Genomic DNA, 11,557 nt, shown 5'->3' with positions numbered 1-11,557 from the left:
CGTGCCACCAAAATATCTTGTATTACATTTCTGCACAATACCTATATACAAATAGCTGTTTTTCATATTTCTCTGCCTTTCCAAGCTCTCCTACATTTACTTGAGCATTAAATGCTGTTACACAAGCAATTTCCTAATTATTAATGGTTAATAAATAGTTTGGTATTGTATTTACAGTGGCTTTGACGTTTATGTTCCAGTAATCCAGTAAAGAGGGAATGAATGGGCGAATGGCATGACAATACGATTTCTTATTTATTATTGTAGAATAGCGATTAAAGGATAGTAGATATTCATAATACAAATTTAGTCTTCCATTGACATTAATTGTACCTTGAGTTACGAAAGGGCTTAGAATGAACCGAATTCGATCAAGCTCGCACAGCATTGATACTGATAAATGTTTGGTTGAGGCACGGAGACATAAACATACGAATGTTTTTGAAGCTGAGAATGTCCTAGAAACGTCAACAGAAATGATTACAAAGTCCGTTCTGTACGTACGACAAACATCAATGGTATTATTGTTCCGAAGCATTTTCCATTTCAGAAAGTAGTGAGCTGTCTAAAAGTTTTTTACACATGATTAGTTTTCAAACCCAATCTGCGAAACTTATTTCATAAATTTACGTGCATTATTTTAAATTATTGTTCTCGTGTTTAAAGTAGCGTATGACGTGGAAATGCAGATATTTATTGGCGCTACTCGGGAAGAGTGAAATTATCAATCGTATCTCGATACTATAATAGAAAATAACGTAACGCTGTAAGCATTTAAGTAGGCTTTTTTCTTTTGTTCTCTCTCTCTCTCTCTCTCTCTCTCTCTCTCTTGTTTTTCTTCTTCTTTTTCTTTATCTTAGTTTTTTTTTTTTTTTCTTAAAATTGAAAAGAGAGACAAAGGTAAAATGCGTACACGCGGTCAGACAGACAAGGAAGCGGGCATATAAATTATGCTTCATGCCATTATACGCTTCTTCGCTCTTATTTTGACACGAATTGTCAAGACTTTGTGGTAACTGAACGCTTTATGTACTTCCAACAAAAATTTTATCGAAGCAGTCGATAAATTGTGTCGATAATCGTTTGGCCCAAACTTGTTCCCCATTCTTTACTCATAATTTTATTTATTTTGTTTTTTTTTTACCTTTATTCTCTCTCTCTCTCTCACACACACACACACACACGCACGCACGCACGCACACACACACTCATATATTCTAAAAATCTCCGTTTCAGAATACATCGGTTTTGGAGAACCATCACTGGAGGTCGGCAGTCGGCTGTCTCTTGGAGAGCGGAGTCTCGGAGCAGCTCCCGGATCGAGTGAAGCCCGAGCTTCAGCGACACATCAGCTCTCTCATTCTCGCCACTGACATAACGCGGCAGCAAGAATTTTTAATGCGTTTCAAGGTATGCAAACAACGAGGCTTCAGGCTCTCTCGTACACAGCCGTGCTTTTGACACGCGTAAAAGCTCCCTCTTAATGCTGCTGCTGCTGCACAATGTTTTCGCGTGAACGATGAAAAAGGTGTTTCGTAATGATGTAGTGGGCGCTTGATTTGTTGTTGGAGTATCGAGAGTGTTCGAGGAATGAGTAGTAGCGTTAAAATAAGTATTTATAGCGCACTAATATTATTAGTAAGACGGTTTTAAATCTGCGCGAGCACTTCGCCAATCGTAAATCAATGCCTCGCACGTTTGAATTTCGTCAGATCGAATGCAACGTACGAAAGTTTAACTTATGTAACGCCCTTAAAAACTTATACGTGTCTCGGATATCGAATGAAGCGCTCTCATTATTTCCACATGCTCGACGTTAAATTTGCAAATACAGTGCATTTTATTTAGCATCCGCTAGTTTGGCATCAGCGCGACTATTGTTGCCTGCATTATTTTGAGAGACTTAGACGCTATTAAATGGCAATTCGCTAAAGTGTATGCTTTTCTCTTTGAAAACTTCAAAGGAGAGCAGAACATTAATTGGGAGTTGTTGGAAACAATGTTGAAGTACATATTTACCTCTTTTGTTAAAGTCTTTGGTTCGCATCCAACTGGGGGGGGGGGGGGGGCATTAAAATTCGGAACAACGATAAATCTTATTAATAAGACACTGACAGGCTTTAATCATCTATACTTTATCAGATAGTGTCTCTTACGAGTCACGAATGTTGTTCTGACCTTACGAAGTATTTTTAGGCCAGAACGAAAGAAATGTGTTCAAGAAAAAAAAAATATATATATTAAAAAAAAAAAAGAAAAAGACGAAGAAAAGCAAAATTTTAATGTTTTTAAAATTTAAAAAAAAATAAATAATAATAAAGAAAAAAAAAATAAATAAATTTTTGACTCAACAAATATTAATTACAAATATGTAATAAAAAATTATCAATATACACATGTGTATTGATGTCCGCGCGTATATCTACACGCATTTGTGCATATGTGTGTTGGTATTTATGTACGTATATTCAAGATATTACATATTTTTTATTTTAAGGAATATAAGTCGCTCATTATGAAATCCAGATTTCTTAAAATTTTCACATACTCTATTGATCGTAAATATGAATATTTATCTGAATATTTATCGGTCGCTTGCTATTTTCATCATTTAAAATATTGTACAATAAAACTTGTTGTCCGAAAGAATCATAATTCAAACTATGATTGATAAATACTTTGTTGCTTGTTGCATGTACCTCTGGACTTATAAATTAATGTTTAAATAAGTCCTTTGAGTAAAATTTAAGATTGCCAAAGACGATTGGCTATGAAATAATTTGTCAAAGTAATTTATTTTTATAGCTGCTTTAAAAATTAAAAATAAATTTCTAAATAATCGAATGTAAATACGCTAGATCTTCGTTACTGCTTGTGCTTGGCCAGGCTCATCGGTATTAAACATTAATCACAATTATATGGTAATTATAATTTATTATATGAATGAATTTACGCCAAACAAAATGCATACAACGATCACAATCAATAAAGAATATATGACATTAATTTTACTATACGCTGTCACATTTATGGAGTTAATTAATTATCATTGGGTCGTGAAATAATAGATTATGTAATCGATACGAACTATGACACCCGTAGTATCGAAAGCCATCATTTGACTGTCTGCCAGACCTCTCCCCCCCCCCCACCTGATAATATCTAATCGTATTTTATGCGAAAAATATCCTATCTAACGGTCCTCGTGTTTTTTACGACGCCAATCGTGTATTCGCACGAGTTTGATGGCTGAACGTATCCCCGAGCTTCGTTCGGATGTAGGCCAGATTTAGTCGCGCGTAAAAAATGAACCCTCGGACAACTCTCCTCCGGCTTTCTATGGAAAAATATGGTTTCGGATTACGTAAAATATCGGCCACGCCGACTCATAATACGCAGAACTTGGCCGCTCGATCTTATAATAAATGGTACGGCGCTGAGGGTTTATACAGACGATAACGAGAATGTGATAACCAGGATGAAAAATGATTATAGTGGGCGTGTGTCCTTATTTATCTCCCCCATCGGCAGAACTATCTGGACAATCGGGAGCTGGACATGCAGTATCCGGAGCATCGGCACTTCATCCTCCAGATCGCGCTAAAGTGCGCTGACATCTCGAATCCCTGCCGACCTTGGGACATATCGCGCAAGTGGTCTTACAAGGTCTGCGAGGAGTTCTTCCGCCAGGGCGATTACGAGCGCCAGTTGAATCTTCCCGTGACCGCATTGTGCGATCGCCACACGACCAGCATCCCCAAGATCCAGGCGGGCTTCTTCAAATTCGTGGTCCTACCGCTGTACGAGGAGTGGCATCGCTTCCTCGACGACGGTTTCAGCCGCTCCCTCATGCGTCACCTGCGGGCTAATCAGCGCCAATGGGAGGCCCTCATACAGCAGGAGACCGCGGCCCAGGAGATGCCCGAGCCCGCGATCGAGACCATCGAGGCATCCGAGGTCAGTGCCGCCGGGACGTATAACGCGCCTCCATTGACTGCGTCACTAACAAAAGCCACATTGGCTGAAAACCGCTTGGAAATCGCGAGCGGGAAACGCGTTGCATAATTTGGTGACTCGAGTCGAGAGTTTGCGCGTTACCACGATTTTTTCCCTCTCGCTCGTCACATCAGCGAATTCGTCGTGCCCAACATTCGCGCGACAAACGGATTTTCATAAGGAGGTTGAGTTGCGCTTAAACCGGTTTGCCGCTGTACGGTGGCAGTAGCCGCCGCCGCTTACGCTTCCTTCTCCGTTCTTCGCCATACTTCGCCGTACTTCGCCGTACTTCGCCGTACTTCGCCGTACTTCGCCGATCGCCGTTCGATCAGTAGTTTGTTGACATTTTACGCTAAATACGGGCGTACGAATTATGTAAGTCGCTTAACAATAAACGGCGAATAAACGTGAAACCAGTGCCCATAATTACCGCCATACCGGCAATATTATTCTCGCCCATGTCCTTCTGGCATTATAAATTAAATGCGTTTCGCACATTTAGCTACTCGCTACGATCAATACGGAAAGACGCCCACGTACTAACGCCCTGTACCCCGTGATATAAATATGTAAAAGAGCGCGGTGACCGTTGGGAGGAAAGGACTTCTCTCATTCGTTTATACGTGCGGCAAACCGAGGAAAATATGGACTAAATTTGCTACGGCGATTTAAGCCAACGACGAGGAAGACACGGCTCCCGACAAAATTCAACCCACGCTTACTATAGATATGTCACGGCATTGTTATCTCGTGATATTTTTTCGCGCTTTAGTCCGCGTTCCGAGATTCCGTCATCTTGTCCATTGGGCACGAAAAAAATTCCTACTCCACGCGTAGCTATGATATACCGAAGAATAATGTCATTCTTAGTGCATTAATCGCTCGCCTTCGTTCGTTCCCCTTCAATGGCTAAGTTTAAAAGAAGAAAACTCGATAGAAAAACATAAATAGGGACGATATAAGCCGTGGTAAACGAACGGTCGCTTTATTTACGATTATTTATTGCCGTATAAATATTATTTATAACCTGCAAAGAGCGTCACACCCATCTATTAAAAGAAAGAGCAAAGTAAGCCCGAATTTCTTTCTCGCGTTATTTGCGCGATAAAAAACCGAACGAACGAACGCAAACGAATGAACGAACGAAAGAACGAACGCAGGGAGAGGAAAAATTAAACGTAACGGCGCGGAAGAAAGAATGCCAATCGCGATAAGTCCGGGGCGAAAAAGTTTTTGGCTCTGAAACCCGGCGCCGATCGTCTCTTTACCCAACGATGACTAAAGCCGCATTTTCTTATTTTCTTCATCTCCTCGCGTCTCTACCATCATTCCCATCCTGCCTGCCCTCCTGCCACCCCTCCACCCCATTACAGGGCACGGAAGAAGACTCGGGTAGCGTGGAGCTTCCGGTTCCCGTGCTCCCGGCTCCGAGTCACGAGGGTCGTCGACATTCCGTACCCCTCGGGGTTACGAGGAGTCTTTCGTTGGCGCCCCGTTCGATGACAGCCCGTCGCGAAAGTCTCCCGGGTGGCGTGGCTCTCGTGCCCTCGAGACTATCGTCGCGCGGCAGCCTCTACCATCGCTCGGAGCAATCGCCGAGCACAACCTCGTGCTCGCCCGCGGCTCCCGAGAGGCCCGTCAGTGCGGAAAATCTCCTTCCTGACACGAGCATCGCCAGTATCGCCAACAGTCTCGAGGCTTCGAGGCTCAGTAGCCTCGTGCAGCAGCAGCAGCAACCCTGGTAAGCTCACAAAGACTATATCAATCTTCTTTGTCGTCCTGGTCCCCTCTATCTCACTCTCCCACTCTCTTTTGTTTGTCTGGTCTCTATTTATCTACCTTTATTTAGGATTAGTAAGACTGCGTGGATTATCGAGCGGGTACGCGAATACCTTACAGGGAGAAATTTAATCATGTAGATATTACTTTCTATGACCTCAATAAATACTCAGTTCCGACGAAATCTTTTGATTCATAAGAGCTTGCACGCGCTTACCTAATAGGGCTTGTAATCGTTCTAGCCCTTTCATTTTCTACTACTAAAGATTACATTACCGGCAATAATTCCTTATTATCGAGATTGGTAATTTCTTAAAGCTCTGGCTCTATAAATTACCGTACCGGAGGATATGATTACCAATGGGCCTCTGGATTTCTTTACAATAATGCTACCATTATATTTCAATACGAAATAAAAAAAAAAAAAAAAAAAATCCATCGGAATATGGGAAACGAGAGTATCGATTATTGAAATTATTCAAATATAATATTTGAAATGTACTAAAATTTCTTCTCGAACGTTGTAAATAAGGAAAACGACGTTAAAATCAATTGTACCAACTACATTTATTTCAGCTCTTACATTTTACAGAAAAAAAATTATAAAAATGCACTTTATAAGCAATGTCGTTTTCTGATGTGGTGTGGGATGGGGGGGGGGGGGAGAAAAAGAAGAAGAAAAACTAGCCTTTAAACATCGCGAAATTTTGATACTTTTCCAGATGTCAGTATGTCTCTTTTGTTGGCGTGTGTGTAGCCAACAGAACCCGCTTAAAACAAACAAAAAAAATAAATAAAAATTATAACAATAATAATACATTTTTTAATATCCACAGAGAAGAGTATTGGAAGTTATAAATAATAGATAATAATATTATATATATATATATATATATATATATATATATATAGTAAGGATAGTGCTTATATTAAAATAATAATACAGATAATCCATCGTTGATTAAGTAAACTAAAAAATGTATTTTCATTTTTGCAAAAAAAGAAAGATAAATTAATGATTTAAAAGATCGCAGACGGATAAAAAAAAAGTGACTTCCCTTTTTGGAGAATAAAGCAAGGCCGTTATTCAGAATTATCGAATTAATCAAAGCCAGTTGGGGCAGGGTGAGAGAGGGGTGGGGGTACAAGCAGTAATGAACAGCCATGTCAAATGGAGTAAATTAATACAACAAAAACTGATCTAAAAGCTTGTTAATCGGAAAAAGTTTTTCATTTCTATAGCGAATCCATATAAGAAATTAACTGTCTCATTAAAAGAAAAAATTACTTTCTAATTTGATTTGCTTTCTGACTCTCCGGGTCCTCTCACCCCCCCCCCCCCCCCCCCCCCCCCCCCCCACACACACACACACACAATCACCTTCACCCTCATATGAGGTATTAAAAGAAAACGAGGTTACAAATTTATGTAGATATTTCTTCCTAATACGTAGCATTACATTACACAAAGCAATAACGAAAGCGTTAAACAGGCGAATAACGTCATGATTTTTCGTTTTGCGTAAAGCCAACCTTCGCTTCTGACTGCCCTTGGCTCCATCGCACCGAATTGACAACCGAAATTAACAGTCTAACAGCGCGATAAAACGGGCTTAAGGATTTAATATCTCATTTAGAGACAAATAACGCGGACGGTCACCGTATTTTTCCACCCACGTATAGGGACCAGCAGCTGGTGGATCAGCAACAATCGACGGCGCAGCGCCAGTCGACCCTTACGCGCCAGCAGACCTTCCCACCTGTCCAAAGTTACACCCGTACGCGCTACATGTCGACGACGGTGGAGATGTCACAGTGCTGTACGGAGGTACTCATCGAGGCCGACAGCTCATCATCCCTCTCGGGCTCGCCTCAGCAGCTCGCTGGCGAGCAGCGACACCTGCGGCCCGTAGCCGAGCAACGCCGGCACTCGACCCCCGCGCAATCCAAGGCCCGAGGCGGCTCAGGGCGCCGCTTCACCACGATACCCCTCACCCAGGAGGAGGAGGACACGGGCTCGGATCTCGGCCACAAGGTCTTCTTTATCGGCAGTCCACCGGACTCGCCGCCGAGGCACGCGAGCACGACACCCTCGAGCGACAGCGGCGGCAGCGGCAGTGTCACCGGGGAGCCCCGCAGAAGCGTCGACAGCGTGAGTCTACCCGGTAACAAGAGGGACTACGGCGACTACGGACGCGAGAAGAGCTCCAAGATGCTCAAGCTCATGAAGGAGAACGTCGACCCGAGGCTCATTGATGAGATCGCTAAGGGCTCGCACGCTATTACCGCCCGACGCTCCAGCAATCAGGTCGGCTTTACCAATCCAACCCCCGCCCTCTCGTTATTCCACTCTGCCTCGTTGAGCGATGCGACTTCCCAGGGAGCTAACGGGAGCTTCTTAGTTAACGTTAATCGGGAAAATCTAAAGTCCAAACACCGCCTCAAATAAAAAATTATTTATTTCAGAGATCGTAGCTCGCGACGTTTCCCCCGTCCAACGGTACAATTACCCGTGTTAATTGTAAATACCGCCCTGACGCATCATTCATCATTGTTACAATTGCATTTCGTCGATATTAATACTTCAATTCGATTTAACGATTTTTCAGCTTTTAGCTTTTAGCTTCTTTTGCACCCTCGTTTCGTTATTCCCAGTGATGGTGAACGAAATCATTCACGCATGCTCGTGAAAGGACGTCGGATGTTTCGACTTTCCAAAGGCTTAAGATAAATTAATTATTTACCCCTTTGTCTTTTAAAAAAGGAGCGTAGAGTGAGAGTCGCGTGGCAAAGTAGGTCGGGGAGTAGCTTAAAATGCTCGCTCGCGCAACCGAGAACATCGAAGCGTCATCGCTTTGTCCAATACTACAATACGTAACGAGGGCATTTGTTTTGAAATTCATGAAAATCTCGCGACAATCTTAGTGAGAAATTGCCAATGGCTATTAAGCCCTAACCGGGAGCAATTAAATTCTTTAACCTTAATGTTCGGGTAATGGAAAATGGAAAATTCGCAAAGTCACCGCGTATGCGACGCGTCGTAAGCGCCGCGTCGGGAGCGGCGGCTTCACATCATCATGATGAAGCGCAGCAACGACAATCGGAGCTTCATCGGGTGAATTTCAGGGCTGGGCGAGAAGGAGAGGCTCGGCACCAGTGGGACTCCTGGCCAGATTGGACGACGCCACGCTCTCGATAAACCGTACGATCGAGCCATACTCGAGACGAGGATCTGTACCCGCTGACATCACCGGCCACCCAAGTCAGTCAAAGTCCTTATCCAGCGCCAACAAGCGACACCTTCTCTATGCTCACCTATTACCGCTTGTTTGCACAGATGGAGGGGTCAACAGGATCGGATTGGGTAAGATCACGAGCAGCAGGAGACGCTCGAGCCTACCTCACGAGACGGCCCTCGGCAATCTCATCGGCAACCTCGCGCAGGATCCGGGTAAGCCAAAATATACATCGATTATTCCCTATAGCGCGGGCATCCCCTCTACGTCCGATAGATTTACAATTGAATGAATACTCGGAGCTTCAGGAGATTGAGAATGTTTGTTATTGTGAGTTGAGGCTCGGATTCATTGGGATCCCCATTGAGTGACTTGAGCTTTCGCGCGCGATCAACGAGAATACGAATGAACTTGTTTTGGAAGATTTTGATAATCTGGCTACGAAACATCTTGACGTCGCACAAATTTTACGGATCCCACGACTTTCCAATTATTATTATTATCCATCGCTAATAAACATAAAAGCGCTTAAGCTGCCCGTTACTTTTTTCTCTTTTCCCTAATATTTATACGCCTAAAGCTCTCGGTACATACATTTCTTCCATACATTGAATATTTCTAATTTGAAACGAATTCGATGCATTTATATTAGTTTGATCAAGCACATTAATTATAATAAGCAAAATTTAATCGTCCGCTATTTGCAATGAAATTTCACTTGTCGCGAGCATTCAGCATATTATTCGTGTTATTAAAAACTGTCTAAAGAAGGTCTAAAGATAGTTGATGGATTTCCCTAAACTTAAGATTAATTCTCGTAACTTAACTACGGTCTTTATTATTATTTTTTTTTTTTTTTAATAAGTCCCGCACATTCCTGGCTAAAGCAATAATGCCGTTTAGTTATCACGTAGTTTATAAATTTTAATACACGGAACGATTTTAAGTATTAGCTTCTCGTGTTCCTATTCATAATCCTGCTAATGATTAATATTTATTTTCCACATTCTTTAAAATCATTGTATTTTATTTGTTATTTATTTATGTAATACGCGATGATTACATTTGTTTTGTTTGAGAATTACGAACGTTTGTTTTGAAATTCGATTCATAAGGCTCTATCATTCGTAATTTGCATTATTATTATTATTGTCGCGGTTGTTGTTATTGTTATTATTATTATATATATTATTATTATTATTATTATTATTATTATTTTTTTTTTTTTGTGTTGTTGTTATTATTATATTACAGCAAATGTCAAAGAGCCGATGAAACATGATGACGAAATTGTATTATCGGGGATGATTAATTTATTTAATAGGTTATTCAATAGTATTTTTGACATTACTAACATAAAAGCTTTCTCTATGACATTAAAGTACAAAATTCATTTTATAATTTTTTACCCTGTTCATGTTATTATTGTCATTATTGTTATTATTATTATTATTACTATTATTATTGTTATTCTTTTTTTACGTCCTTCGTGACGAAAAAATCAATTAGATGCATTAGATATTAATTTTCTACCAAATTCTGATATGTTAAATTAAAAGAAAAATCAAATCCATTATATAAAACGCAATTAGTAGCTTCTTCAGTAGCGACGCAATAATCTAAGTAAAAACATGCTCTAAAAAGCTTAATTTCGATAGATAATTAAATGCCGTCCACTTCTCAACTTTCATCCTATTGATTATAATTTCAAATTATATTGCTCCCTCTGACGTATGATCGTTAATCTACGATCTCTAAGAATAATTTTTGAATCGCATAAGAGAAAAAAATCACGCAATCCTCAACAATGCACACGCACGCATACGTAACGGACTCCTCGACCTTAAACCAAACACATTGCGAAATTTCCGACAAATATTAATAATTAAATTTGTATTCTAGATGACCGTGAGAATCGGCCCCTAAACAACAACAACAACAACAATAACAACAACAACAATAACAACGGCAACAGCAACAGCGGCAACGCCAACAACAACAATACTGGGAGCAATAATATCGGACTCGTGCGACTCGGGCACCAGGAGGGTCTGAGCTCCCGACGGGGCTCGGTGCCGTGCGATCTCCTCGGCCGTGGCCTCGTCGCCACGAAGACACGTCGCAGCAAGAAACTGCTGCGCAGGCGCAGCAGCGGCGGCCCCGAGATGTTCGCCAGCGGTGCCGACGGCAACGATAACGGTGCTTGGTCCACCAGGTCGAGGCGCGACCTCCCCAGCAAGCGGGAGGCCCTCCACGTCGCGGACCCGTCCCCTCTCCTAGCCAAGCGACGAGGATCCTTGCCCATTGACATGCTCGCCCTCTCCCTCAGCGGCCGTTACATACATAGATAGGGACGGCCCTCCTGCGCGAGACGCCTTCTTCGCCCTTGTGCGTCAACCTGCGGCGCGTGCGTCTGTACATACACATGATAACGGGGTTCGATTATTCACCCACCCAGCGTCGTTTTACGCTTTTATTACGTATTTAAGTATTTAATTTAATTTACTCTGTGTTTTATTTTATACACAAACATGTAGATTGTGTCT

The 11,557-nt window shown here is 41.7% G+C and overlaps 1 protein-coding gene across 1 annotated transcript in view; it reads left to right on the top strand.

Moving 5' to 3' along the window:
* Positions 1 to 11,557, top strand: part of LOC105363973 (uncharacterized) — a 58,070-nt gene extending 46,513 nt beyond the window's left edge. Inside the window, exons 9-15 of the mRNA XM_011501797.1 lie at positions 1,237 to 1,410; positions 3,532 to 3,957; positions 5,370 to 5,737; positions 7,459 to 8,083; positions 8,902 to 9,037; positions 9,113 to 9,226; positions 10,914 to 11,557. Of these exons, the coding sequence (XP_011500099.1) occupies positions 1,237 to 1,410; positions 3,532 to 3,957; positions 5,370 to 5,737; positions 7,459 to 8,083; positions 8,902 to 9,037; positions 9,113 to 9,226; positions 10,914 to 11,362 (2,292 nt within the window). The 3' untranslated portion in view covers positions 11,363 to 11,557. The remainder of the gene's footprint in view (positions 1 to 1,236; positions 1,411 to 3,531; positions 3,958 to 5,369; positions 5,738 to 7,458; positions 8,084 to 8,901; positions 9,038 to 9,112; positions 9,227 to 10,913) is intronic.

The sequence above is a fragment of the Ceratosolen solmsi genome, unplaced genomic scaffold, assembly GCF_000503995.2.
Source record: "Ceratosolen solmsi marchali unplaced genomic scaffold, CerSol_1.0 scaffold23, whole genome shotgun sequence".
Classification (NCBI taxonomy): domain Eukaryota; kingdom Metazoa; phylum Arthropoda; class Insecta; order Hymenoptera; family Agaonidae; genus Ceratosolen; species Ceratosolen solmsi.
Note: the sequence above shows the minus strand (reverse complement) of the source record. Positions and strands in the feature narration are given on the sequence as shown.